Source organism: Jaculus jaculus, chromosome 17 (assembly GCF_020740685.1).
Source record: "Jaculus jaculus isolate mJacJac1 chromosome 17, mJacJac1.mat.Y.cur, whole genome shotgun sequence".
NCBI lineage: Eukaryota > Metazoa > Chordata > Mammalia > Rodentia > Dipodidae > Jaculus > Jaculus jaculus.
Genome location: NC_059118.1, coordinates 17,421,700 through 17,449,433, shown reverse-complemented (window position 1 = coordinate 17,449,433; position 27,734 = coordinate 17,421,700). Strand labels below are relative to the sequence as shown.

At 52.2% G+C, this 27,734-nt stretch overlaps 5 protein-coding genes across 9 annotated transcripts in view; 3 read left to right on the top strand and 2 right to left on the bottom strand.

Moving 5' to 3' along the window:
• Nucleotides 1-4,690, top strand: part of Qrich1 (glutamine rich 1) — a 53,019-nt gene extending 48,329 nt beyond the window's left edge. For all 4 annotated transcript variants that reach the window (XM_045136676.1, XM_045136677.1, XM_045136678.1 and 1 more), the window contains 4 exons: nucleotides 770-878; nucleotides 1,189-1,340; nucleotides 1,659-1,749; nucleotides 3,748-4,690. In XM_045136676.1, the coding sequence (XP_044992611.1) occupies nucleotides 770-878; nucleotides 1,189-1,340; nucleotides 1,659-1,749; nucleotides 3,748-3,940 (545 nt within the window). In that variant the 3' untranslated portion in view covers nucleotides 3,941-4,690. The remainder of the gene's footprint in view (nucleotides 1-769; nucleotides 879-1,188; nucleotides 1,341-1,658; nucleotides 1,750-3,747) is intronic.
• A 1,438-nt stretch (nucleotides 4,691-6,128) lies between these two features.
• Nucleotides 6,129-11,104, top strand: Impdh2 (inosine monophosphate dehydrogenase 2). 2 transcript variants are annotated; one of them, XM_045137003.1, is made up of 15 exons: nucleotides 6,129-6,312; nucleotides 6,724-6,772; nucleotides 7,060-7,161; nucleotides 7,261-7,335; nucleotides 7,613-7,819; nucleotides 8,388-8,475; nucleotides 8,686-8,885; nucleotides 8,972-9,062; nucleotides 9,147-9,242; nucleotides 9,462-9,533; nucleotides 10,177-10,320; nucleotides 10,404-10,548; nucleotides 10,638-10,781; nucleotides 10,869-10,952; nucleotides 11,036-11,104. In XM_045137003.1, exons 1-15 carry the CDS (start codon nucleotides 6,215-6,217, stop codon nucleotides 11,055-11,057), a joined length of 1,617 nt encoding a protein of 538 aa, XP_044992938.1. In that variant the 5' UTR covers nucleotides 6,129-6,214; the 3' UTR covers nucleotides 11,058-11,104. The 2 variants fall into 2 exon arrangements, with proteins under 2 accessions (XP_044992938.1, XP_004664273.1); XM_004664216.3 differs by lacking the exon at nucleotides 9,462-9,533 and having other exon boundaries at nucleotides 6,130-6,312.
• Nucleotides 11,105-11,704: 600 nt separating this feature from the next.
• Ndufaf3 (NADH:ubiquinone oxidoreductase complex assembly factor 3) lies at nucleotides 11,705-12,846 on the bottom strand. The gene is made up of 5 exons (XM_004664163.2): nucleotides 12,746-12,846; nucleotides 12,432-12,624; nucleotides 12,226-12,292; nucleotides 12,027-12,127; nucleotides 11,705-11,949 (listed from the first exon to the last, which is right to left on the bottom strand). The coding sequence occupies exons 1-5, from the start codon at nucleotides 12,823-12,825 to the stop codon at nucleotides 11,833-11,835; spliced, it is 558 nt and encodes a 185-aa protein (XP_004664220.1). The 5' UTR covers nucleotides 12,826-12,846; the 3' UTR covers nucleotides 11,705-11,832.
• Nucleotides 12,847-15,855: 3,009 nt separating this feature from the next.
• Nucleotides 15,856-18,941, top strand: Dalrd3 (DALR anticodon binding domain containing 3). The gene is made up of 12 exons (XM_004664215.2): nucleotides 15,856-16,035; nucleotides 16,114-16,409; nucleotides 16,489-16,742; nucleotides 16,843-16,922; nucleotides 16,994-17,122; nucleotides 17,607-17,680; nucleotides 17,775-17,836; nucleotides 17,939-18,021; nucleotides 18,089-18,265; nucleotides 18,340-18,453; nucleotides 18,559-18,627; nucleotides 18,724-18,941. Exons 1-12 carry the CDS (start codon nucleotides 15,871-15,873, stop codon nucleotides 18,841-18,843), a joined length of 1,623 nt encoding a protein of 540 aa, XP_004664272.2. The 5' UTR covers nucleotides 15,856-15,870; the 3' UTR covers nucleotides 18,844-18,941.
• Wdr6 (WD repeat domain 6) lies at nucleotides 18,477-27,642 on the bottom strand. Its single transcript, XM_004664214.2, has 6 exons — nucleotides 27,462-27,642; nucleotides 20,289-22,776; nucleotides 20,108-20,197; nucleotides 19,907-20,023; nucleotides 19,698-19,816; nucleotides 18,477-19,598 (listed from the first exon to the last, which is right to left on the bottom strand). Exons 1-6 carry the CDS (start codon nucleotides 27,559-27,561, stop codon nucleotides 19,135-19,137), a joined length of 3,378 nt encoding a protein of 1,125 aa, XP_004664271.2. The 5' UTR covers nucleotides 27,562-27,642; the 3' UTR covers nucleotides 18,477-19,134.
• Nucleotides 27,643-27,734: the final 92 nt, after the last annotated feature.

Below are 27,734 nucleotides of genomic sequence, written 5' to 3'. Positions count from 1 at the left end.
AGCCTGCTCTAGAGTGAAACCGTACCTCAAAAAACAAACAGGAAAGAAAATTGTATGGATGAGCTAAGTAGAGAAAAAACTAACTTTTCAGGAGGCAGGTGGCACAGAGCCAAGAGAGCAGAATGTGCCAAAAATTGACTGAAATTACTCCTAGCAGTTTGCACTTTTTTGAGGAAGTCTGTGTTATGGGGGTCAGATATGCTTCCGATTGCTCCTGTGCTCTCAAATATCTAATGGTGGGCCAGCCATGGTTGTGTGCATCCCTAGCCTCAGCACTGTGAAGGTAATGATAGGAAGATTGCAAATTCTAGGATGGTCTGAGCTACAGTGAGAGACTATCAGACAGACAAGAGAGCCAGACCTTCCTTAAGAGGTAAAAGTATGGACCTGGGAGATGGCTAAGTGGTTAAAAGGCTTAAAGGTGCTTGACAGCAAAGCCTGCCTGCCAACATTCAGTTCCCCAGCCATGTACATAAAGCATTCAGTTGAAGTGGCAGGCTATCCTGGTGCACACTGCGTGCATACATGTACACACACACACATGCACATAAATTTAAGAGGAAAAGAAAGAAATGTTTTTTATCATATCCTTCCCCAGAAACTTGAGTTACACTTTGGCAAATGGGTTTTAGCAAGCTATATTTTGCCATATCCTATGTTACTTACTTCCCTTGATAGATTTGTGTTCCTTTCTGTGTAGACCTGCTTCATTCCTCTTTGCTGGACCTCCTCCCATCCAGTAGTTGTAGCAGTGCTCTATTCCCCTTAGGCTATGTCCTGCCCAGCCACGTGACTGAAGAAATGCTTTGGGAATGCAAACAGCTCGGTGCACATTCCCCTTCCACTCTGCTGACCACCCTCATGTTCTTTAACACCAAGTAAGTATCCTAGAAGCGCCTCATGAGCTACCTCTGCACTCTGCCCAGAGAAGAGACTGGAAAAGCCAGGAGGACTGAATTCCTCTGACACATATGAGAACCTTGGGACTAACTTGAGCCTTGTTTGGCTGCATTGCCAGACCCTCTGCACTCCATTTTGATGTGGCTTGTCCTCTGGACACTGTGGATATGGGCTTGCTCAGATCCTGGGAATGTGGGAATTAGATTCTCTGAGACTATGGGTAGAGGGTGAGTCATCATATCGTCCTGGCACCTCGCTTTCTATGCCATGCTTTCCCTTGTGGTCCAGGTACTTCCTGTTGAAGACAGTGGACCAGCACATGAAGCTGGCCTTCTCTAAAGTCTTACGACAGACAAAGAAGAACCCCTCTAATCCCAAGGACAAAAGCACGAGTATCCGGTACCTGAAGGCCCTTGGGATACACCAGACTGGCCAGAAAGGTAGGGGAGGAAGGCAGGAATGGCAGCAACAGATGCTACTTGTCCTGCCCTGCCCTTGTCTTTATGGGACTGTGGTGAATGCTAATGTTTGCTGGATAGAAATTCTCCACTTCTTACAAGAAACTTTTCTCCTAGAAGCAGGGAAGACTTGGAGAAGATAGACTCTTCCCTTAGCCACTGTCCATGCCTCATCCCTTTCCTCCTTCCACCCAGTATTTCCTAGTTAGAGTGGCCAAATACCTAAGGTTCTTGATCTGGGCCTGAGCTAAGACAGTCTGATGCCAGGTTTGTTGTGTATGTGGGGGGGGTGTTTTATAGTTACAGATGACATGTATGCAGAACAGACAGAAAATCCAGAGAATCCACTGAGGTGTCCCATCAAGCTCTACGATTTCTACCTCTTCAAATGGTGAGGAGGCTTTAATCACTAAGCATGTGAATGTGTGTGTTTGTGTGCATGTTTACTGGTATGCATTCTTGTCACAGGACAGGATTTTTTCTAGTCCAAGAGTAAATCACTTCCAAAAAGCTAATTGTGAAAGCTGTGCATGCTTGTAATCCTAACACTTGGGAGGTGGGGGCAGGAGGACTAAGAATTGAAATGGCTCATGCCTTTAATTTTGGCACCAGGGAGGTTGATAGGATTGTCATGAGTTCAGAGCCAGCCTGAACTACAAAGTAATACCAGAAAGGGATTAGAGTAGAATGGTGAATATGGTTTAGAGAGAGGATGGCAGAGTAGCGTACCTTAGGTTCAGTATCCATCCAGTCCTGCCATAGGAGTAACTTTGGTTGGCTTTGCCAACATGTGTGATGTGTCAAGCACTGTGATAGCACTGAGGGCTCTGAATCCTGACAGACACTTCTCATAGAACAATTATAAAGATATAGACAAAGCCAGGCGTGGTGGCACATGCCTCTAATCCCAGCACTTGGGAGGCAGAGGTAAGATTGCCATGAGTTCTAAGCCACCCTGAGACTCCATAGTGAATTCCAGGTCAGCCTGGGCTAGAAGTGAGACCCTACCTCGAAAAATTGGGAAAAAAAAAAAAAAAAGATATAGACCACTTTCATTACATATTGAACATGACTTTTTTTTTTAAGATGTATTTTATTGATTTATTAGAGACAGAGGGGGAGAGAGAGGGTGAGAATGGGCACGTCAGGGCCTCTGGCCAGTGTAAACGAACTTCAGATGCATGCACCATGTTCATCTGGCTTATGTGGGACCTAGAGATTCGAACCTGGGTCCTTAGGCTTGGCAGGCATGGATCTTAACCACTAAGCCATCTCTCCAGCCTGACCATGACTCTTAACACCATCCTGGCCCCAGGATTTTTCAGTATTAGCATCAACATAGTAGGAATATTCCTCACACCTTCTACTTTCTTGTTCCCCTGTAGTTGCCATTTTCACAGCAATGCCAACAAGGTCTTTCTTGGTTATTGGTCTTAGTATTACTTAGATTAAAACCTTTCAAGCTGGGCGTGGTGGTATAAGTCTTTAATCCTAGCCCTTAGGAGGCCAAGGTGGGGGAAACACTGTGAGTTTGATACCATCCTGGAACTTCAGAATAAGATCCAGGTCAGCCTGGGCTAGAGTGAGACCCAACTTTGAAAAACCAGAAAAAAAAATCTCACTATTTTACAAAGTAATCTTTACATGACAGTCAAGGCCTCTAATGCATTCCCCATTGCTAGCCCCATGTCTAATACTTGGGACCACTAGCCACAGTAGCTCTTTTCCATTCCAAGCTGTACTTAAACACAGCTCTTCCAAGGACACATTTCCCTCTGGCTTTTTGTCCTGCAGCACTTACCATTTTGTCTGTATTTGTGTAATTTTAATTGCTTTCTATCTTACTTTATAACAGTATTCACCGTGAGGTAGGAACTACTTATTATTCCTTCCCCCCCCCCCCCCCCAAAGGTAGGATTTCACTCTAGCTCAGGCTGACTTGGATTTCACTATGTAGTCTCAGGGTTGCCTTGAACTCATGGTGATCCTCCTACCTCTCCCCACTCCCAAGTGCTAGGATTAAAGGTATGCTCCACCATACCCACCTGCACACCGGCTCTGTTTTTTTTGTTTGTTTTTGTTTTTTTCAACATCTGCACCTAATTCAGATCTGGCACACCTCCTGCAGTTTTTGTGGGGGGAAGTATGACCATTGATACTGAGTAGATAATATGACTCAGTACTTGGAGCTAGATCTTCAGAGGATTGATCTTGGCTTCAAGTTGGATATAGATGGATTTAAATAGTCAATCTCAGAGATGCCCTAGACAAGTACCATACTCCAGAGCTTAAAGCCTTACAGGCTTCTTATATGCCATCTGTCTGGGAAGTTGAAACTGGGAGGGTTGGAAAGCTGGTGTTACACTGCTTTTACTAACATATTTTTCAGCCCCCAGAGTGTGAAAGGCCGGAATGACACCTTTTACCTGACACCTGAACCAGTGGTGGCTCCCAACAGTCCAATCTGGTACTCAGTTCAGCCTATCAGCAGAGAACAGATGGGACAAATGCTGACACGGATCCTGGTGATACGAGAAATTCAAGAGGCAATTGCAGTGGCCAGTGCAAGCACCATGCACTGAGGAGATGCTTCAGCCATGGAACAAGAACAAACAACAGGAAAAACCAGACTTTGACACTAAAGAAGAGGCCTCCATTTTTTCTCTTTCTTTTTTATTGTTGTAGTTATGAAGCTTTTCAGGCTACTTCTGTTAAAAATGTAAAAGAAAACTGCCCCCTTTGCATCTTCATAGACCTGCACTGCGGCAAATTCCTTGGCCCGAGGGGGTTCTAGGTTTACTGAAAGCCAGATGTCCTAGAAAGTTGCTGGCTGACTTTTTCTTTGCTTTTTCCCCTTGGTCTGGGGCATGGGGAGAGGGCTTGGACTGTCAGGAGAAATGTGGGCCCTTCCGTTCCTCAAGAAAGATGGGACTAATGATGGATCCCCTCTCCGAGGAATCTCCATCCGCCTTCCATCTGGACTGGCCAGCCTCACTGACCACAGAGGAGCCACATTGTTTTCTTCATGCTCAAACATAAACTTAGCATCTTAATGGACGAAAAATGAGGGGAACTTACAATTATGATTTATTAAAGACAATTTCTATTTCACCCTCTTTCATGACAAGTGACATAGATGTTAAAGTAAAAACTTTACCATGCTTTTTTTTTTTTTTTTTTTTGGCCTAACATTGAGGCCTTAAACCTGAGGCTCCTGTGCCTGATGGAATTCTTGTAACATACACTTGTGTATCATATAAAGATACCACTCTGTTTCTCTTATGTATTCTTATTCTAGTTGTTTATTAAGAATGACAAGCACGTCTTTTCAACATGCTAGTGAATACTGTGTCTTTATTTGGGGAGCAAATCCGCAGGGAAAGTAGAAGCAAGAGCATACCTTTGAACTCTGCAAAATCTTGCGTGAGGCCTGGGGGAATGGCTCAGCCACTAAAGGCACTTGCTTGCAAAAAGCCTGTTGACCTAGGTTCAGGTTCAAATCTCCAGTATCCAGGAGAAGCCTGATACACGAAGTAGCTTATGCTTCTGGTTTGTGTTTGCAGTGGCCAGAGGGTGTGGTGCATCCATTCTCATTCTCCCCCTTTCTCCTTGCATATGTAATATGTATGGAGGGGGCATGCTGGAGAGATGGCTCAGCAGCTAAAGATGCTTGCTTACAAAATCTGCTAAGAGTTTGATTCTCCAGTACCAATATAAAGTCAAGACATAAAGTGGCACATGTGTCTGGAGTTTGTGTGCAGTGGCAAGAAGCCCTGGCGTGCCCATTCATATTCTCTCTCCCACTTTCCCCTTTTTTTTTTCCTTTCCTCCCCCTTCCTCTCCAGATATTAGCAACTGCTTAAGAAAGTCCATATGCATGTGCCAATTTATGCATCTGGCTTTATGTGGGTATTGGGGAAAAACGAACCTGGGTCATTAGGCAAGCGCCTGAACACTTGAGCCATCTCTCCAAGCCACCATAAAAATTATTTGGGGGGGAGGTTCTAAGTAGGGTCTCACTTAAGTTCAGGCTGTAATGGAATTCACTACGTAGTCTCAGGGCGGCCTCGAACTCACTGCAATCCTCCTACCTCTGCCTCCCGAGTGCTGGGATTAAAGGCGTGCGCCACTATGCCCAGCTATAAAATATTTTTTTTAAATTATTTATTTATTTGAGAGCAACAGACACAGAGAGAAAGACAGAGGGAGAGAGAGAGAATGGGCGCGCCAGGGCTTCCAGCGTCTGCAAATGAACTCCAGATGCGTGCGCCCCCTTGTGCATCTGGCTAACGTGGGACCTGGGGAACCGAGCTTCGAACCGGGGTCCTTAGGCTTCACAGGCAAGGGCTTAACCGCTAAGCCATCTCTCCAGCCCAAAATATATTTTTAGAAGAAATACTTGAAGGTGGGTGTGGTAGTGCACACCTTTAATCGCAGCACTTGGAGGCAGAGGTAGGAGGATCACTGTGAATTCGAGGCCACGCTGAGACTACACAGTGAATTCCAGGTTTGCCCGAGCTAGAGTAAAACCCTACTTCCAAAACAAAAACAAACAAAAAAAGTGTTTGAAAAACAACCAAAACTAAATGATCTTACAGAGGACTGAGCAGCAAGGCGATGGGATCAGAAACAGCCTTAGGGGATAACAGCCCTGTGAGGGCTTTGCGCATGCCCTCTTCCTTTCTGGCTCCTCCTCTGCCGTTGGGGTGCTTCCGGGTGTGGACGCACTGCGCCCTTACGTCATCGACGTACGTAGCGCAGTGACGAAGTCAGCTGGTTTATATTGGCGCGGCCCAGACGACAGAGGCCTCTGCGGCGCGGTCCTCGGAGACACGCGTTTGTGTTCCGTTTTAGCCATGGCGGACTACCTGATTAGCGGAGGCACGTCGTACGTGCCTGACGATGGACTCACCGCACAGCAGCTCTTCAACTGCGGGGATGGCCTCACCTACAAGTGCGGGCCTAGGGGATTCACCTGTGTGAGGCGAGGGGCGGCACACATTAGACAAGGAGGCTGGATTAAGGGCTTCAGTGAAGCCCTCGGGTGCGGGCATGGGGAACAGGACCCGGGGAAGACCCACCTCCGGGGCTTATTTTTGGCAGGCCTGATACAGGGTTTAGGGTAGAGAGCGTCGTTTCCACAGTATTTGGGACTTAAGAGTCCATTCTCTGGTCACATGGAATTGCAGGGGCCCCGGTAGCACTGATGACAGTTCAGTTCCCCTATCTTTATCTCCACCCTGTGCTGTCTTGCCTGTGGCACACGGCTAAGTGCCACTCCCTGTACAGATGCCTTGTAGGAAGCTATATAGAACTTGAGTCTTGGTATCATAAGCCTGAGAGCCCTACTTCTTCATTCCTACAGCGATTTTCTCATTCTCCCTGGGTACATCGACTTCACTGCAGACCAAGTGGTGAGTACTGTAAGGAACTGAGTGTTTTGTTTTTAAACAGGAGCTCACTTATATAGCCCTAGCTGGCCTGAACTCACGGAGATCCTCCTGGCTCTGCTTCCCAAATGTTGGCATTAGACATGCACCACTATACGCAGCCTAGGATCTGAACATCAAGGAGGGCCAGTGTGTTACTGTGGTTTACTGTTCTGAGCTACTGCACCAGATTGGGCTTGGGAGTAGAATCAGTGGTACCACCCTGAGGAATTGGGGTATTTTCCTATACTTGTAGCCCTTTGTCTCTTCAGGACTTGACTTCTGCTCTAACCAAGAAGATTACACTGAAGACCCCACTGGTTTCCTCACCCATGGACACTGTCACAGAGGCTGGGATGGCCATTGCAATGGCGGTGAGTCCCTTGAGAGCACAAGGCAGGGGACACCATCTCCCTTCTCCCAGAGTTGCAGTTGTGCCCCACCCCCACCCCTTACTTGGTCTATTTTTGTAGCTTACAGGCGGTATTGGCTTCATCCATCACAACTGTACACCTGAATTCCAGGCCAACGAAGTTCGGAAAGTGAAGGTCAGGAGGGCAAGGATGGTGGCCTACAGTAGTTCCTGGGAATTGAACTGACGTGGGGTTGGACTGGAGGGTTTATTTTCCTAAGGAGCCTTGTCACTGTGGGTTCATTACTAAGAAGGACTGAAAACCTCTGTTTTAAAACTAATTGAAGTGCACCAGGTGCACATTGTCTCCAGCCCATCCATTAGAATGGTAGACACCGACCCTGTGCTTTAGACCAGGAGTCTGAGGAAAGTAGCTTGTACACGCGTTGACCTTTTTTCACCATCCCTTTCAGAAATATGAACAGGGATTTATTACTGACCCTGTGGTCCTCAGCCCTAAAGACCGCGTACGAGATGTTTTTGAGGCCAAAGCCAGGCATGGCTTCTGTGGTATACCCATCACAGATACGGGCCGGATGGGGAGTCGGTTGGTGGGCATCATCTCCTCAAGAGACATTGATTTTCTCAAGGAGGAGGAGCATGACCGTTTCTTGGAAGAGGTAGGTGCCACTGGCAAAACACAGCCAAGGTCTAACAACCCAGGCTAAATAAAGACGGTTTGCTGAGGGCCTCTTTTCTGTCCAGGAAAAAACGAATCCCCCCAGTGTTTCTTATGCTTCATGAGGTTTCTATATCCTGTGTGCCTGAAAGGTTCTCAATTGTCAAAATACCTGCTAGCATTCACACTTGGTTCTTTGTACCCCAAGGTGGGGCAGTTCGTAGAACCTTCTGATCCTCCTAATCATTGCGTTTGTGTGGTCCTTCCTTGTCTATAATGTAAAAAGACTGCTTCCTGTACCATCTCTCCCTGTTTCATTCCAGCTTTAATACTTCACTAGCATAGGGACTACTGAGTGCATGTGACAGAGGGTGGTTTGGTTTTTTGAGATTCTGTGTTGTCCTAGTTGGCTTCAAACTTGAGTGATCATTCTGAGTGCTGGGATTACATGTGTGCACCACCACACCCAGCCTAGGTCTTTTGAGTCCCCTCTGAGTTAGGGCAGAGCCTGTGGCTTTAAGGAGACTAGGGTCTCATTGGCCCTCCTTCACTGCTCCCCTCCTTCCTAGATCATGACAAAGAGGGAAGACTTGGTGGTTGCCCCTGCAGGTGTCACGTTGAAGGAGGCAAATGAAATTCTGCAGCGTAGCAAGAAGGGTGAGTCCTAGAAGTAGGAAAGTTTCCAGAAACAAATACACAGGGGGCTGGGGAGATAGCTCGGTAGGTAAAGGGGCTTGTTTGCTGTGCATGTTAAGTTCCCTAGCCAGGTGGACATTCACTTGCACAAGACCCTGCACACATGTGCATGCACACACACACACACATTTAAATACTTAGGTCCTGATTTATCTCCTGCCCTGACTTCAGGCAAGTTGCCCATTGTAAATGAAGACGATGAACTCGTGGCCATCATTGCGCGGACAGACCTGAAGAAGAATCGAGATTACCCACTAGCCTCCAAAGATGCCAAGAAGCAGCTACTATGTGGGGCAGCCATCGGCACTCATGAAGATGACAAGTACAGGCTGGACTTACTGGCCCTTGCTGGTGTGGACGTAGTAGTTTTGGTGAGCTACTTTCTGTGTAAGCTGGATGGGAATATAGGGATAGTTGCCCTTACCACAATCCAGCTGGAACTTCCTTCTTTCTCTAGGACTCTTCCCAGGGAAACTCCATTTTCCAAATCAATATGATCAAGTATATCAAAGAGAAATACCGCAATCTCCAAGTTATTGGAGGCAATGGTAAGGAAGACAGGCTACTGGTGGATTTTGAGTAGCTTTCTTCTCACCTGGACCCCTCACACAAGCCTTTCTGCTTCATCACAGTGGTCACTGCTGCTCAAGCCAAGAACCTCATTGACGCAGGTGTAGATGCCCTGCGAGTTGGCATGGGAAGTGGCTCCATCTGTATCACCCAGGAAGGTAATAATATGCTTTGGATTAGCGCCAAACACTTTGTGGGAACTACATGGAGTCCTCCAACATGGACAACTCTAGGGCCAAACAGGCCTCTTGGATGGGTGACATGGCTGGAAGCAAGACAAGTTCTTGTCATCCCTCACCTGCCACTCCCTGCCTAGCCTGGCCTCCTTGCTCCTGCTCTGCGCCCTCTCTAAACTCTGGTCTGTTTGTTTTATTTAGCGGCTCCCAAGATCCCTCCAGACATAAAGTCCCACAGTCCCAAATGCCCTTCTACTGTCACGGGCTGCTATAGTAAGTCCGGCCCGGCCCACTGGCCCGGCCCAGCTGCCCACTGCCCGGCTGCTTGGTTGACTGTAGCTGTAGCTCCCAGGGTTTGTGGTGCTGTCGGGTGGGTAGGGCAAACAAATGTACAGACCATGGTTTGGGGGCTGCTTGAGATCACAGCTCCTTTCTGAGGTGCCCACAGAGCAGGACCTCCTTTCTCAGGCAGGCCCTGCTCTCCCCACATACTCTGCAGTAGGCATGACTCAATGACCAACTCTGGAGCCTGCTCTTGTTTCCACATTACCAGTCTTGCCTGAGCTGCGTACTCTGCAGGAAGGGTTGGGCCTGACTTAGTGCCTCTGGGTACTAACTGCACGGTAATTCCTGTCCCATTTGATACCAGCTGGGCAGGGCTTCCCCGGCTGCTAAAAATCTGCATGTGCCTGAGGCTGCCCTGGGTCCTGCACACATGCACGCGCACACGCAGGGGTGAGGCGGGCACAGCTGTTCCTGCTGTTTTAAGGTGTGTGAGTGGCAGCTGTCCCACACACGCCTCATCAGCCAAGCTGCCATCCTGATAGGGGTGTATCTAAGAGTTCTGGGTCTATTGTGTAGCCCCTTTCTTGCCTGCCCTCAAACACTACCCACCCATCTGTTTATCTTTCAACAGTGTTGGCCTGCGGGCGGCCTCAAGCAACAGCAGTATACAAGGTTTCAGAGTATGCACGGCGCTTTGGGGTTCCTGTTATTGCTGATGGAGGCATTCAAAATGTGGGCCATATTGCCAAAGCTTTGGCCCTTGGGGCGTCTACAGGTGAGACTTAATGCCCTTAAGGCTTGGTGGCATTCCTTTCCCCTGTACAACAGACTGCCCCAAGCATTCCCATCTGTCCACAGTCATGATGGGCTCCCTTCTTGCTGCCACCACTGAGGCCCCTGGTGAGTACTTCTTCTCCGATGGAATCCGGCTAAAGAAATACCGTGGTATGGGATCTCTTGATGCCATGGACAAGCACCTCAGCAGCCAGAACCGATACTTCAGGTGGGATCTGCACACCTGTCGCCCTGCCCCAACCCTGTAAAGTCTCATCCCTGATCTGACCTTGTCCATTTCTCTGCCTCTTTCTGTAGTGAAGCTGACAAAATCAAAGTGGCCCAAGGGGTGTCAGGAGCTGTACAGGACAAAGGGTCTATCCACAAATTTGTACCTTATTTGATTGCTGGCATTCAGCATTCCTGTCAGGACATTGGTGCCAAGAGTTTGACTCAAGTCCGGTGAGTTTGAATAGCTGGGACTTGGGTAGCTGGGCTGTTTCAGGGCCAGACAAACACACTGCCTGACATCTACCTGTCCTTCTTCAGAGCTATGATGTACTCTGGGGAACTGAAGTTTGAGAAGAGAACATCTTCAGCTCAGGTGGAAGGTGGTGTCCACAGCCTCCATTCGTAAGTGACCTTATGATTGGGTTGGAGCTTTTACCATGCCTCAGACCTCCTGCCCTAAATTCACAGGTGTTCTCTGCCTACAGGTACGAGAAACGGCTTTTCTGAAAAAGGATCCATTATACCCCGTTTTTTCAATAAAAGTTTGGGAAAAAGTGTGTCTCTGATCTTTGTGAGCAATAGACACATGGGTTTTGTAGCTACCACCACCATGTAATACACAGTACCTTTGTATTGTCTCAGGCCCTGAGGTAAATGTGTTCCATGGATCAGTAGTTCCAGTTCAAAACAGTTCTTGGGTTTGTTTTCAAAGCACTCTGGCTGCTAGGGTTCAGTCTCACGTGGGATCTGACTCTGGCTTCCTAGGAAGTCATACAATAGTCTGTGAGACTGTTATTCACAAGACCTATTTGCTTGGCCATATGGGACCAGGTCTAAAAAAAAAATTTGCAGAAAGCAGTTGGAGTCTTCTAAAGCCTACGCTAGGGAAGCCCAAGTAGTGTGGATGAAAACAGTGACCCCTTGGTTTCTTTTAGCTCTACCTCCCCACAAAACTTCCACTGATTCAGCAGCCACCAGTCAGCAATAAAACTGATTCAGGGCCAGGTGCGGTGATGTGCGTCCTTAATCCCAGCACTTGGGAGGCAGAGGTAGGAGGATTGCTGTGAGTAGAGTTAGTTCTAGGCTGGCCTGTGACTACAGAGTTAGTTCCAGGTCCAGCTGGGCTTGATAAACAAACAACAACAACAAAAAACTGATTCGAAATGGGAGAGTTGTATAAATTATTATTATGGGCAAGGATGACAAGTCTTCAAGCGTCAAAGGACAAAAAGTGCTAAGCACTGGGAGCAGTGCGCGCTGTCCAGACTCCAGTCCCAGTAGGTCATTCTGCGGCCTGGCCAAGATTCATGAGTGAAGTCTCTCCAGGAGGGGGAATAAGAGCAGCTCCTGTCACTCGGCCTTCATGGCACAGGAAGTTGAAAGTGGCACAGGCATTGGGCTGCAATGAGAATGCCAGGATTAGCCGGCCTAGGACTAGACTTGAACTCCCTGCAGTCTTCAAGTCCTGGGACCTACCGTGTCCTGCACTTCCACAGCGATGCCCCGTTGCCTCATGGCCCGTAGTACCTGGGAGTGGAGCCGCTCGGTCTTGTTTCCGGTGCCCACCACAACAATCTCTAGGGGAAGGGAGGGATGGCCAGTCTACAACCAGGTCTGTAGCAGGGCCTGGGGCAAGTGTGGCTCTCTGAAACTCAGCTCTCCCCTCCCTCCATACCTATCTTGGGCTCCAGCATCCAGAAGAGGGAGAAGCTCTCTTCGGTGATATCCTGGTGGGATCCCACCTGCACCAGGAGGAGAAGGACGACGCATCTATGCAATCTCCACCCCCCAGCTACACAAGCAAGGCAAAGAGGGGAAGCTGTGTGCGCCAGGAGGGTTTCGGCCCTGGGACTCAGTTTCCTTCTGAGGGGCAGGACTCACGTTCCACTGCACCACCGAGTGCGGGAGCAGCGCGCAAGGCCCCAACACGCGGTTTCCGTTGACCACGAAGCCGCGGCTGCTGTAGCTGTCGATGTACATGGCGTGGGGGAGGTCCTGCTTCAGCAGAGAGACGTGCGTGCGCTGGTACAGCTCGTCATCGGCGGGCGAAAGCCGGTGCCCCCGCCGCGGCGCCCTGCGGGGTACGATTAGGGGCGTGGGGCGCGTGACCCCGCTTGGGGGATGATGGTGGGCCGGGGAGGGTGAGGTGGGGTGGGTTGATGGGCGGGATGAGCCAGGGTGCCCCACAAGCTCACCATAGCAGCTTAACGTGCCGACAGCGTGAGGCGGGCTGCGCTCGACTCACGGAGCGAAACGCCACTGCGGCGGCGGCCATAGCTGTCCCGGCGCCTAGAGGCGCAGGGCGGCGGGGTCGGCGAGATGGTCACGGCGTCCGGCTCCCGCGGAGCTGCAGCGCCCCCTCGCGTCGCGGCGGCCCCCGCGTCCTTCGGCCCCGCGCTGCGCAGGGGCGGGGGGACGTGGACATCTGTGTCTCCGTCAGGCTCCGGTGTCAGCACCTGCCGTCCGCCCCACCCCCGGGTCTATCCCGATGGTCCCTAGGGTGTACGGGGCGGGTGACACCTGATGGCGCGGCGGCTGCTCTCCGCGCATTGTGTGCGCGCCGCAGCCACGGCCTTGGTCCCTGCGCTCTCAGCCATTATTCAGAGGTCCCTTGGGCGGGGCCACTGCGCACCTGGTCCTGTGTTAAGAACACCTGTCTGGGGTGTGTGTTGCCAACTTCCGGGGCCCCTTTAATCCCCAGGCTTTGGGGCATCGGATTCAGTGGGCGGGACGGATAGGTTTAAGGTTCCCTCCCCTCCCCCCGCCCCGTGGATCGTCTACAGAATGACTCCCCTACCCAACCGTTCGGCTGGCGCGTCCGTTGCCGGCGCCGCAGCGTTCCTCCAGGAGGGGGGAGGGTGGGGCGGGGGCGTGGCCGGGCGCGGATTGGCTCCTCCGGAGCGCGAGGGGGCGTGGCCAAATGGTTCCTCCTTTAAAATGGCTCCAAGCCTGCGGACAGCCGTGAGCCAGTGGAAAGGGCACGCTGTGGCAGTGTTTGGTGTGTAGCACTTTCGGGTGGGACTGAACCGGGCCGAACCGGACCAGACCGTGAACTAGACAAGCGCCTGGAGCATCGCTGTGGTCTTCGTTCACTTCTGCTTCCGCGTTCCGAGGGCCTCCCCCGCCGCCCTCCCCCCTGTCTTGAGCCGAGTCTAGGGCCTACTGGCGCAGGAGTCGTTGGCGCCCGCCGCGCGCGGCTTGGGCATCTTTTGCGCGCACCGACCCTGTCGTGGCCTCAGGGGAACATTGTCGCGTTCGCTCTCCGCGGGGCTGGACGGGCGGGGATGCTCGGTACGGTGGAAGCTCGGCGGTGGGTCTGCCGAGGGCCGGTCGTCATGGGTTTCGTGGAGGGTGGGGGTGGTGGTGGTCCTGCAGCGGCGTGTGTGTGTGTGTGTGTGGGCCGGTTCCAGCCCCTGGCCCACGCTAAGCTGGCAGCTTCACCGGACAAAGGGCCCCGAGCCTGGGGGTGTCCCTGAAGCAGACGCGCGGGTTTACTTCCTTCTCCGGCCCCACGGGCGCGCTTCCCTCTTGATGGCTTCGGAAGCCCGCTCAGCCACCGTCACCGCACCAGTGGCTCCTGCTGCGTGGGACCAACATGGCTAATCCTGTCCTTATCTAATCCGGATTGGGACCTGGTTCCCAGGGGAGGCCCCCACCTTCCCTTCTATTGTTCTAGGGGCCCAGGTGAGCGCCTCATTTTCAGTGGACTCGATTACACCACCTACACCCTCTTCTGCCCACTGGGAAAGGGATGGGCGGGTTCCGGTTTGGCCCCAGGCAAGTGACCTGGGGACAGGAGCCTTCCTCCAACGGCTGGACAGCGGGCAACGGAATCCCAAAAGCAGCTGTTGTCTCCAGAGCATTCCAGCTGCGCTTGGATTTCGTTCCCTGCTCTCCTGCCAGAGCAGCACCCTGCCCAGATGGGGTGGACCCTACCCCCAAACATTACCACTGGGCCGTTCCGGTCTCCCATCTCTCTCAGGTGCGCCCTCAGGCTGAAAGTGGCAGGTGTAGACGTCGGAGAGCTTGGGTTGGAGGTCCTTTCTGGAGCACCTCCACCCCCACCCACACACACACACTCGGGGGTCTTGAGTGTCCTCGGTAGGGCTGCAAAGGCCGTGAGTCCCACACGGCCGCCCAGCCCGCAGCTCGCTAAAGATAGCCTTTCACTTCCTGGGGAAAAACCACCCCAACGGTCTTCACGGACTGAGAGTAACCGAAGTCACTAACTTGCCTGTGCGTCTCCCCCCCCCCCCCCCAGCCTCCCAAAGCCTGCTGGCTGTTTTCAGGTCATGTGCCCACTTCCATGGAAAGTGCTTTGGAATGACACGATCACTCCCGTTGAGTGGACACCCAAGAAGCCATCGGGAATGTCGTGTCCGCCCAGTGCTCTTTCGGCACCTCCCTGTAGAGCCTCACAGCCCTGGCCCAGAGGGCCTTTGCCAAACTCGTCCTGCCCCCAGATTTCCCTTCCGCTCCAGAGCAGAGTTCACGAGTTGGTTTCAATATCCACTGGGTTGGGTGGAGGGGGGGGCGTGGTACACTGAAGTTACATTGAAATGAAAATATTTGGACAGTGAAGAGCTTTCCCGCGGGATGCTTCAACTAAGGTCTACTTAGCTGGGTTTTCGAATTTCCACATTATTCAATAGACCCAAACTGCCCAGGCGCCTAAACAGGAAGTACCCAAAGATTGCTAGTAAAGCCAGGTTAATAGAGAAACATTGGATAGTGATTCTGGAAACCGTCATGATGGCTGTACAATTCCTCAACAAGAAAGCGGACAATTCTATCAGATTGGGCATTTATCTGGAATAAGACACCCCATATCGCAAACGAGGAAAAATGCAACTTGAAACTGCAAAACACAAATCTCGAAAAGATTAAGTAGGTCTTGGAAGTGTAATGTTACCGCTTTATTCCAATGAGAACTCATTTGAGTCTTCTGACATTTCAATCACGTTTAAATGCTGGGGGGTGGGGGGGAGACCACATAAACACCGAGATGTGAGACTTCTGTGGCAAGGTGCCTTGCCTGAGCCTCCACCTGGTTGCGAAGACCTTTTCCCAAATTACTAACTTGGGGCGACAATGAAGGAGCCCTAGACGTGGAAAGGACTCCTAGAGCCTGGGGCCCAGAAGTGCTGATAGGCCGCCCGGAGAGAGCCCCGGGGGCGGGAGTTCGAATACAGTCCGCTGAGCTTGCTGCAGCGCCTGGACCACTCCACTGCGTCCGTCGCCGGATGCCCGCCCCCGCCAGTCAGCCCTCCCGGAAGCTCAACGGATAATTTACTTCCTGTTCTGCTCTCTCCCAGTCGCCATGGCGACCGGGCGCCTTGGGGTGGGAGAGACACTAGGGGCTCTTAACGCGGCCGTAGGGCCCGGCGGCCCCGTGTGGTTCAAGGAGACGCACGCCCGGCACCTGCGCGTCCGTGACTTCCTGGCGCCGCAGCGCGCTTTACGGGCGCGCTTCGGGGACGGACAGGTGGGCGCGAGCCGCGCGGGGACCCGCGGCCGAGGGCTCCTGGCAGGCTGCGGGCCACTCACAGCCTTCTGTCCCTAGGTGCCCGAGCGCGTGCTCCAGGCTGTCGCCTGCCTGCAGGGCCCGGGTGTGGCCCCGGTGCTGCGCTGCGCGCCCACACCCGCGGGCTTGTCGCTGCAGCTGCACAGGCCCGCAGTGTTCGAGCGCGTCCTCGGCGCCGTGGCCGCCTACGTCACGCCCGCCAAGCCTGCGTCCCCGAGCCCGCCGGTCGTCCTCCACTGCCCGGCGCTGAGCCGCAGCCCCGGCGCGCTCGGCCTGAGCCGGCTGCGCGCTGTGCTCGTCGCCGATCACCTCGCGCGGGCGCTGCGCGCTCACGGGTAAGCGCGGGCCCGAGGCCAGAGCGGCGAAAGGAACAGGACCTGGCGCCCAGGTTGAAACAGCGCCCTTGCTTTGCAGGGTATGTGTGCGTCTAGTGCCCCCTGTGCGGGATCCGCACATGTCAGCCTTCCTGCAGAAACTTCGAGTGGACTGGCCCACTGCCTTGGAGAGAGCCTCGCCGGAAGCCCTCAAGAACCGTGTGCTAGCAGAGTTTTCCTCTGCTCCGAACGGGGAGACGCTGCCCCCTGGCGTCCTGGGCAGGCTGTGCCTGAAGGAACTGGTAGAACAGGGCCGAGGGGCTGGCTATGACCCCAATGTGGACCACTGTGTGGGTAGGAGGAAGTTTAGCAGGACCTTACAAGGGTGGGGAAGGCAGCCCCGCACTCCCGGCCAGCCTCAGCCTCCCCCCCCCCCCCCACTCTTTCCTTGCAGTGACTGAGGATCTGCTGTCGGTGCTGGCTGACCTGCAGGAGGCAGTACGCCAGAGGCCCGAGGACAGCCACTCAAGCCTGGTTAGTGACTCCAACCGTACGCTTCTGACAAACCCATCTGCATCTTTGCAGTAACTGTCTTCTCTTCCAAGGTTTGGGCCCCAGATGATGGTTCACACGGCTACAAAGTAGTACATGTAGTGAGCTGTGAGGAGGAGTTCCAACAACAAAAGTTGGACCTGCTCTGGCGGAAGTTGGATGACCAGGCTCCTCTCGGACAGGTTAGTAATGGTGGAATTCTTCCAACGTTAGAGGGCCTTTGGAAACCCAAGAGGTCTTAGCTAATGAGTTCAGAAATCGATATGACTCTTGGGGAAATGACTTAAAAGAGGTCTGTGCAGCAGGTGCTGAGGTCCTGGGGAAGGGGGCTGGGATGAAGGGATATCCCAAAATTATTTAAGAATATGAACCGGACGTCCTAGTACTCGTGAGGCAAGGGTAGGAGGATCACCGTGAGTTGAGGCCACTTTGAGACTACTACATAGTGAATTCCAGGTCAGCCTGGGCTAAAGTGAGACCCTACCTCGCAAAAACACCAAAATAAATCAATGAGAAGAATATGATAAAGTTGCACTTGTACCGAAAAAGCGGGTTTTAAGAGGGAGATTACAGGTTGGTTGAAGTCAAGGTGGAGCAGAAGCAAGATTTGGGTTTCTTGAGGGGACATATGGCTTAGAAGGACTAAGCCCCTGCTGTCGTTCACAGAAGCACCTAGTGTGTGGTCCAGTGAAAGTGGCTGATGTACCTGGCCCTCTGATGACAGCCCCTGAGTTCTATGAGTGAGTGGGGCTGGACCAAAGACTAATCAGAGCCAGGGGTAGGGGTCTTCACTGGGACCCAGGTGCCACTGCCCTTCCTCTGTACAAAATGCAGGCTCCGGCATGTCCAGGTGTGCGAGACCTCGGCACTGAAGCACGGTGGGGACCTGGCACAAGGTGCGCCTGAGAGACCTTGGCTATTCCCTGGGGTAGGAGGTCATTTGTATATCTGTCCCTTGTCTGCCTTATCTGACCAACCTATACCCAACCCCCTCCCAGACCCAGCCTGGATGGAGACTTTGGGGATCCTCTCTGTGGCCACCATCAAGTTTGAGATGCTAAGCACAGCTCCACAGTGTCCGGTAAGCCTGAGGCCTGGGGGGACAGGTCGTGGTGTCCACCCTCTCTAACTGTAGTCCCATTTCCCAGCTCCTCCTGACCAACAGCAGCATCTCCACAAAGGGCACAAAGAGTGGAACTTTTGTCATGTATAATTGTGCCCGCCTTGCTACACTCTTTGAGAGTTATGAGCGAAGTATGGAACAAGGACTGTACCCTCCTTTTCCACCAGTGAGTAGTCTGGACTTCTCACTGCTACGAGATGAGGTGAGTGTTCCTCCCAAGCAGCTGGCACAAGCAGAAGGCTTGCACTTTTCCTCTTGGCATCATTGTCCCCACAGGGCGAGTGGCTGCTGCTGTTCAACAGTGTCCTTCCCTTCCTGGACCTGCTGAGCCAGACCGTGAGCCTGGCCAGCACAGCCCCAGGGCTGCACGTGCCTGCTCGCACGGAGATGGTGAGGCACAAAATACCAGCACAGACGCTGAACACACTACTCTTTATTTGTGAACTGGGACACAAAAGCAAGAACACAAGCCAGTGACTCAGTCTCTGATTCTAGGTGTGCAAGTTCCTAGTGCAACTCAGCATGGATTTCAGCTCCTACTATAACCGGATACACGTGCTAGGGGTGAGCACACAGAAAAAAAAAGGGTGTGTGGGGTATGGGGGCCACAGGGTAAACACAAGGGAAATGGTGAGACCAGCAGGTCCATTTTTCCTCTAGGAGCCTCGGCCACACCTCTTTGGTCAGATGTTTGCCCGCCTGCAGCTTCTAAGGGCCATTCGTGAGGTGTTCCACACAGGCCTGGCTATGCTGGGTCTCCCTCCACTGAGCCACATCTAAGGGCCTGATAGCAGGGAATGTTTACAAAATCAACTGGAAAAAACAAACCCCACAGATGTTAGGAGTTTGGAACCAAAATAAATTGCTTCTGTTACAAAGTTTTCTCCTGTTGTGGAGAGTAGAGCGAATTCTTGGTCCACCTATGCAACACTACTCACATCTAGCTCTGACTCTGGAGTCTGGAACCACAGTACTGCTTCTGGCACATTGAGGGTAATGAACAGACAGTTGATCCCTGCTCCACTGTCTGTAAGTAGTCCCCATGCCCAGCACACCAGCCATGGAGACACCTCAATCATACCAGTTGTAAATCTCAAGTCCCTGGCCCCCAAGAGCACAGCGGTGGCCAAACTCAGGGCTCACAGGCCAGCAGTCCATGTCAGCCACATCTGGCACATGGTACACAGTGCTATTCATGAAGGTGGGCTCACCATGCCCTAGACGCCAGAAGGTCAGCCGCTGGTCAATGGAGGCTGAGACCATAAGGCTTGGGCTCAGGATCTTGAGGCCTGTCACATGGGCAGCATGTGCACAGGGGACAGAGTATTCCTCTAGGATGCGCAGCTGGGGCACCAGCTCACCCTCTCCAACAGCCTCTTTCAGCTCTGGCATCTCCACAGCAAGCACAAAGACATGGAGGGAGCCATCCTCACTGCCACTGGCCACGAGATGGTGGCCCTCAGGTGTGGGCAAAGTATGTAGGCTGTTGACACCACAGCTGTGGGCCTGGAGTGTCATACAGGGAGTGCCCAGTTCTGGAGGAAGAGAGAATGGCTGTTAGAGCTCCACCTGCCTCTTGTGTGAGGGCAGTGAAAGGTGACAAAGGATGCCATGGTTGAATACCAGGTACTCACGGTAGGGAAGGCCAGGCTGTGTTGGAGGCTCCAGGGCAGTAGAGCCACGATCCAGCAGGGTGGTAAGATCCCAGAAGGCCAGGTTGCCATCTGTAGCTGCACTGCATAAGAACAGCCTCCTAGGAGCCGAGAAAGGGCAGCCAGATCAGTGAAAGGGATGGAGAGCCACCACGAACCCCTACCCAACCACACAGGATTGTTGGCCTCACCGCCGCTGGTTGGGGGCCTCATGGGTAAAGGAGTGGACCTTTAAGACACAGCGCTGATGGTGGAAAGTTTCAGCAAGGAGCTGCAGAATTCGCCCAGAGTCCTGCAAGAGAAAGAGCCTGCGGCAGAGGGGTGGGTCTCAGAACCCATCCTAGACAACCCCACACCCTTTGTCTCCTAGTCTCCTGACCCTGTGAACTCACCTCAATGCTCCATCACTACAGGCTGCAGCCACAACGGGGCCAAGGCCAGGCCGGTCAAGGTCCAGTTCACAAATAGCGAGGGACATATACCTACACAGAGAACAGAGCTATTAGGTAGAACCTGAGGACACGCGCCTGGGGCTTGCCCTGAATGATGCCCCTGCCTGGGAGTCTGCATTACCTGGTCTCAGGGTCCACCTTGACCATCCGATGCCGATTCCGCTGCCGGTCCCAGTACTCATCTAGCCGGTGGGATGAGAGGTGCATGACATGGCAGGCAAGGTGGCTTGGGGTGCTGGGGTCAGGAGTGACCATGATACTGAAACAGTGCATTTCAGCACGACCTCCTGCAGACACTACATGGGCAGTCAGACCTGCTTGAGGATCCTTGAGATTACTTGGAGTGCCAGTGCCCCAAACTGCCACGGCACGCACCGAGGAGAGATGGTTACAGACAGATGTGAGTGCGTGAGCTGAGCCTGTGGTCGTGGGGAGTGCTAGGACACAGACAGTAGTGTCCTCACTGCATGTGATCACGATGTCAATCAGGCCAGGCCCCTCACTGCCAGGTTCCAGGTAGTCAGGGTACTCAAGACTGGGTTCCTCAAACTCGGGGCCCAGGGTGACAGTGCCCACACGTTTAACACAAGTGATTTCACGGCCATGCAGACCCTCACGGAGAATCACATGTGGCCGAGTGCAGCCACCTAGGGCCTGATAGAGCATGACATCCCCATCCTTGAGGTAGGCAAAAGCCATGGCCGCCTCAGTGTCAGAGAAGGCCCAGGAGCGGTGTCCCCCGCCACAGTTGATGATGTGTGACTTTTCATGTGACCGGGGGCTCCACACCACAAATTCATTGGCATGGAAACCCAAGATGACCATGCTCCCATCAGGCATTATGCGAAGCCCAGCCACCCAGTTCATGCCTCGGCAGGACTTCTGCCTTAGGGCTGGATGGAGCTGGCCATCACGTACAAAAAGCTGGTAGTAGGAACCATCGCGGCCTGTGCTGTATATATAGCCACCATGGCAAGTGACTGATGTCACACCCTGCTTCCCATGCAGAGAATGGAGGGTAGAAACTGGGCCCAACCCAGTGGCAGCATTCTCATCACCACCACTGCCACCACCTGCTCCGGGTGTCTCAGCCCCAGTCAGAGCCAAAAGCTTGCCTTCAGCCCCAGGATCCTTGGGCAGACTTGGTCTGGCAGGGAACAGTAGCACAGAGCCACGGCGGTCCCCACAGACCAAGAAGTCACCTGTGGGCAGGAAAGCACTACACGTGTGCCATCTCTGCTTGCACTGGGGAAGCAGGTACCGGCAACGTTCCTTGACAAAGATGGCCTTGCCAGAGGGTGAAGCTGAGATCTCCAAGCAGGCCACTACCCCACCAGGGCCTGAGACCAGCAACAGGAGCTCCTCGAAGCCACGCAGAGCCCAGCTCAGGCTGTGGATCTTCCCATGAAACAGGGTCTGGTCCACAGCAGCAGTGGGAGTGTTGATGGGGACAACCTTGATGCGTCCCTCCCCATTGGCCAAGGCACAGAGTCCAAAGCCCTCGGGACCAGGCGCTGCTTCCAATAGACAGTAAGACTGAAATCGCTTATCCTCTAGCAGCTGTTCCCAGCATTTGACCTCGACATCATAGAGGTACAAGGCCCCAGTATCAGTTACTGCCAGTAGTCGCCAAGATCCAGCTAGTGTCACAGCCTTGAGGGCACCTGGCCGGCTAGGAGATTTGAAGCAGAGAGCTGAGACCCCTAAGCCCGGGTTCCCACGTCCTACCAGGTGCCACAGTCGGATGCCTGAGTCATCGCCCCCAGTGATCACCCAGGCCTGCCTCTCATGAGCAGCTATGGCCCGGATCCCGCGGCCCTGGTGGCCCCGAAAGGCTTGGAGAATCTCTCCTTCGTGGCTCCACACCAAGCAGACACAGTCCTCTCCAGCACTGATAAGATAATTCTCTAAGAGCTTCACCTGCCACACACGTGCACTGTGTCCAAAGCAGTGCCCAATATTCTGTACCCGACCCCCAGGAACCCGCAAGTCGCCCACCTTCCAGATACGGACACTTCGGTCTTCTGAAGCGGTGGCCAGCAAGCCCTTGCTTTCCAGGTATGACATACTGAAGATGACGCCCACATGTCCACTGACCCGCCGGTCAGGCGCCACGGGCTTGTTATCTGTTAGAGCAGCTGCTGGGTACCAGACCAGGAGCTGGTTGGAAACAGCACCAGCCACTATGGTCAGCTCCTTCCAGGTATCTCCAATCAGGCAGGCTGAGGAGAGGGTGCACCTGTCTGTGCAGGGCACATCCTGTAGCATACACCCTATCACTGGGTCATACAGCACCACTGAGTTATGGCCCAGGGCCAAAGCCACATTGCCCTCGAGCCAGCGTACATCCCAGATCCAGTCAGACATGTTCCATAAGCCAGAGCGCCAGAGCTCGCGGAGATGGCTTTGGCTCCAGCTAATTTTCACAACGCGAAGTCCCTTGCTCCCAAACACAGCAATCATGGCCTCTGAGTCAAGGTCCCCTTTGGGCTCTGGCCGCACCCTGAACCCATGGATAAGATAGTAACCAAGCAGGTTCTGCACACGCTTCATCATCCGCAGATGCCCACCGAAGTCCAAGCTGTAGACCAGGACATCAGGACCCTCACCTAAGACAGAGGCAAAAACCCACATCAGAACCACTTACTCTGATGGCCCACGAGAAGAGAGCACAGCAGGCGACTTCTCAGGACGAGGCCCCAGAATGCATATTACAGCCAGGTGTGGTGGTGTACACCTTTAAATCACAGCACTTGGGAGGTAGAGGTAGGAGGATCTCTGTGAGTCTGAGGCCACCCTGAGACTACATAGTGAATTCCAGGTCAGCCTGGGCTAGAGTTAAAAAATGTCTATCACATACATCAGGACACACAATTCTATCGAAGCCTGGAAAATCTTGATCTCTCAGCTGGCCTTCCCTTACAACTTTCTGCTCCTGTCATCAATCACTGTTTTTTTTTTTTTTTTTTTTTTTTTTTTTGAGGGTCTACCCACATATTCCAGGCTGGTATTGAACTCAAAATCCTCTTGCCTCACTCAGCCTTCAACTACTGGGATTACCAGAGATTGCCATCACGCTCAACTCATCAATCACTCTTGATGTTCAGTTCAACCATGAATTCCTCACACGTGGTGCCTCCCATTTGTCCCACATCATGCTTATGCTGCACATGGAAACCCTCAGCTCTAGTCCCTGAATCTTTAGCTTCATGTTTCCTCTACACTCAATCTTCCTGATGTTCCCTCCCCCAGCAAAAAGGACATTCCAACCTTTGCATCCTTGGACCCACAGCAATCTCTCTCCCATTCCAGCCTATTCTGTTTCACAACAGACTGGGCACCTTCAGTGCTAATGGAGGGAAGTAGAAAAGGCAGCCCTCACTTTGGTAGCAGGTGTTTGGCCTTGAGTCCTGGCCCCCTACTGGCCAGCTCCATCCCTCTACCCCAATTCCCTGTATTAGGCTGAGGGTTAGAGAGCCCCACACAGCAGTAACAAAGAACCCTCAGGGGCAAATGATGCACAATCATGAAGAACTTACATGTTTATTAGCGCAGGGGAAACAAACAAAACAGTAATGTCTTCTCTGTTATGTACTCTCGTTTCTCACCCTCCCCTTTTCTAAGTCTCCCTTAACTGGTGCTCGGAGGCTTATCCAGTGCCAACCATCATATAAACTCACTTGCATGCATGCTTTCTGGGAGGCCTTCTATACCCTCCCTACACATATAGAATCCACACACCAAGAGTACCACAGATCTCTTCCAGAATCGAGCCCTCAGATGCCTCCTGGACATCCTGCAGCCACTTCTCACTTTACTTCATCATCCTCTGGTTCCCTCAGTGTTCCTCTTTTATTTTATTTTATTTTTTTGTTTTTTTGAGGTAGGGTCTTGCTGTAGTCCAGGCTGACCTGGAATTCACGATGTAGTCTCAAACTGGCCTTGAACTTTTTTTTTTAAACTTTTTAATTTTTATTTATGTATTTCAGAGGGAGAGACCACTGCAAACAAATTCCAGATACATGTATCCCCTTGTGCATCTGGCTAACATGGGTCCTGGGGAGTTAAACCTGGGTCCTTTGGCTTTGCAAGCAAACGCTTTAAGCGCTAAGCCATCATCTCCCCAGGCCTTGAATTCGATGATCTTCCTACCTCTGCCTCCCAAGTCCTGGACTTGAAGATATGCATCACCACACCAGGCTCAGTTTTCTTCCCTGTGAATATTCCTAGCCTCTGCCCATCCATACATCACTCCTATCTTAATTTTCCACATCTTCTCTGTCTTCAAATTCTACAGATTTTGGTCTGGAGAGACAGCTTAGCAGTTAAGTGCTTGCCTGTGAAGCCTAAAGGACCCTGGTTCAAGGCTCTATTCCCCAGGACCCACATTAGCCAGATGCACAAGGGGGTGCACACGTCTGGAGTTCGTTTGCAGTGGCTGGAGGCCCTGGCACGCCCATTCACACACTCTCTCTCTATCTGCCTCTTTCTCTGTCACTTTCAAATAAATAAATAAATAAAAATAAACAAAAATATTTTAAATTCTACATATCCCATTTTCTAAGAATTTGCAAGCTGGGCATGGTGGCACATGCTTTTAATCCCAGCACTCAGGAAGCTGAGGTAAGAGGATCCCTATGAATCTAAAGCCATTCTGGGACTACAAAGTGAGTTAGTTCCAGGTCAGACTGAGCTACAGTAAGACTCTACCTTGAAAAGAACATAAGTGAATAGGAGGTTAAGGCAGAAGGATTAGAGGTTAAGGGTCACCCTTGGTTATACAAAAAGTTTGAGACCAGTCTGGACTATCACGGTGGCACACACCTTTAATCCCAGCACTAAGGAGGCTAAGAGAAACACCCTACATTTGAGGCCAGCCTGGGGCTACAGAGTAAATTCTAAATCTGCCTAGGCTGGAGTGACATCCTGCCTCAAACAAACAAGAAGCCAGGCTTGGTGGTGCATGTCTTTAATCCTAGCACTCGAGAGGCTGAGGTAAAATGATCCCTATGAGTTTAAGGCCAGCCTGGGACAAGAGTGTGTTCCAGATTAGTCTGGGCTAGAATGAAACCTTACCTTGGAAAAAAACAAAAATATTAATCATAATAATAATAGTAAATAATATGTGTATGTATAAACACACATATATAAATAAAATGAAAGCTGGATGTTGTTCACACTTTGAGGCAAGAGGATCATAAAATAGTTCAAAGCCATCCTTGGCCAGTTTGAGGCCAGCCTGGGCTACCTAAGACCCTGACACAAAAAAGTAAAATAAAATGGGGGGTGGGCAAGAAGGTAGGTAGTAGAGATCTTCTCTACCATGCACAAAACCCATAGATTCCCACGTGAAGCAGGAGAGGTGCTACATGTCTGTGATCCCTCCACGTAGGAGGCTAAGGCAGAAAGATTATGAACTTGGGGGTTGGAGAGATGGCTCAATGGTTAAGGCACTTGCCAACAAAGCCAGAAAACCTAGTTTAGATTTCCCAGTTTGATTCAACATAAAGCCAGATGCACAAGATGGTGCATGCTTCTGGAATTCATTTGCAGTGGCTAGAGGCCCTGGTGTGCTCATTCTTTCCCTCTCTCTACCTACTTCTTTTTTTTCCCAAATACATAATTTTTCTTTCTTTCTTTTTTTTTTTTTTTTTTTTTTTTTTTGCTGGGCATGGTGATGGTGACCTTTAATCCCAGTTCTTGGGAGTCAGAGGTAGGAGGATTGCCATGAGTTTTGAGGCCACCCTGAGAGACTACAGAGTAAATTCCAGGTCAGCCTGAGCTAGAGACCCTACTTTGGGGCGGGAGGGGAGGGTTTGTTGGGTCCTCCTCAATTGATCAAAGCCTAAAAAATTTAGCCTCAGGAAAGTGGGGGGAGGGAGGGAATTACCATAGGATATTGTCTACAATCATGGAAGTTGTCAATAAAAAATAAATTTTAAAAAATTAGCCTCAAGGAGTGCATGGTGATTCACACCTTTAATCCCAGAGAGTGATGTGGGAAGCCAGAGGGAGGAGGATGGCTACGATTTCAAGGACAGCCTGACACTACATAGTGAATTCCAGCCTGGATTAGATCATGACCTTACCTCAGGGGTTTAAAAAAAAAAAAAAAAAAAAAAAACCTGGCCTCTGATCATTTTTGCAGCTTATTCTCAGGCCACTTCTGCTCCAGCTTCCAAGGAGGCTTATTCCCTGGAAGTGAAAATTCGCCCAGCTCCTGGCCTTTGACATACTTACCATAACCAGGAACTTAACCCTTCCAGTTCACTATTGTAGTTTGGGTAACAGACCCCTCCGAACGAGTTGAGTTCATTGTAGCAACTCCAGGTCCACAGCCTCCACACTTAAGTGTAGACTATTCCACTAACCACATGCATATACATAACACACATACATATTCATGCAATCCTCTGGGACTGATGGTTGCTAACTCAAGGCTTGATAACCAGTGCCTCGCTTAGAGATTTTTTTTTTTTTAAAAGTAGGATCTCTCCAGACCAGGCTGACCTGGAATGCACTATGTAGTCTCAGGGTGGCCTCGAACTCACAGCTACCCTCCTACCTCTCCCTCCCCAGTGCTGGGATTAAACCCAGCCCGCTAAAGAATCTTTAGAAAACCACCGTTGGTCTCCAGTGGATTCATCAGTCCTTTCTGCTCCCAGATCCTTGCCACTTCAGAGCCCAGATACTTTGGAGCTAGTCAGGGGAGGAGTCCAGCCATCTCAGCGCGAAGGGAGGAGTCCGGCCATCTCAGGGGGAACCTCAGCCCCTCTGCCCTACTCCGAAAAGTCTCATGCGCAATTTCTGGCGGCCCTACCCCCTTCTGGAGACCTTCACTGCCCCTCATCATTGGGGACAGCTTCACCCCGCCCCCCAAAGACCACGCCCCCTGGGGGGAGGGAGGGCTCCTCATTCTCTCCGCGCAGCAGGGTCTCCCGAGCTCTGTAAGGGGCCTTACACCCCTCCCCCAATGCGGGGTGGCTACGTGCCCCGCATCTCTGCCCACCCTTCCCACGCCGGCGGCCTCGAGCGAGGAAAGGGCTGCTGCGGCCACATCAGCTTTTTGTCTCCCGGTCCTCCTCGGGTTCGCCCTCGTTCCCGCCATCTCCTGAACTCCTTTCTCATCCCACTCCCGGCCCGGCCTCGCCCATCCCGCTGCCGGTCCTTTTCCTCCTCGTCCTCCTCCTCCTCCTCCTCCTCGGGGCATCATCCCTTTGTCCCCTGGGGGTCCCCGCTCGCCCGTCCAGGGACTTCGCCCGCTAGGCGCGCCTCGACACAGCCGGAACCTCACCCGCCAACAGCCGGTCCCCCACGCACTCCAGACCCGTGACCGGGAGGAGGATGAGCTCGGAGGTGGCCCGCGGCCAAACGTAGTCGCCGAGAGCTTCCATGACGCTCCTGCAGCAGCCACAGCCAGCCGCCTCGGCCACCCAGCGCCGCGCTCCGCTCTCGCGAGAACGAGCCGTGCAGCCCCGGGCGCGCCGCCGCTCTGCCGGGGCCTTAGCTACAGGTAGCCGGGGGACCGCGGCCGCCCCGCCGCCGCCGTCCAATGACGACCCTGCGC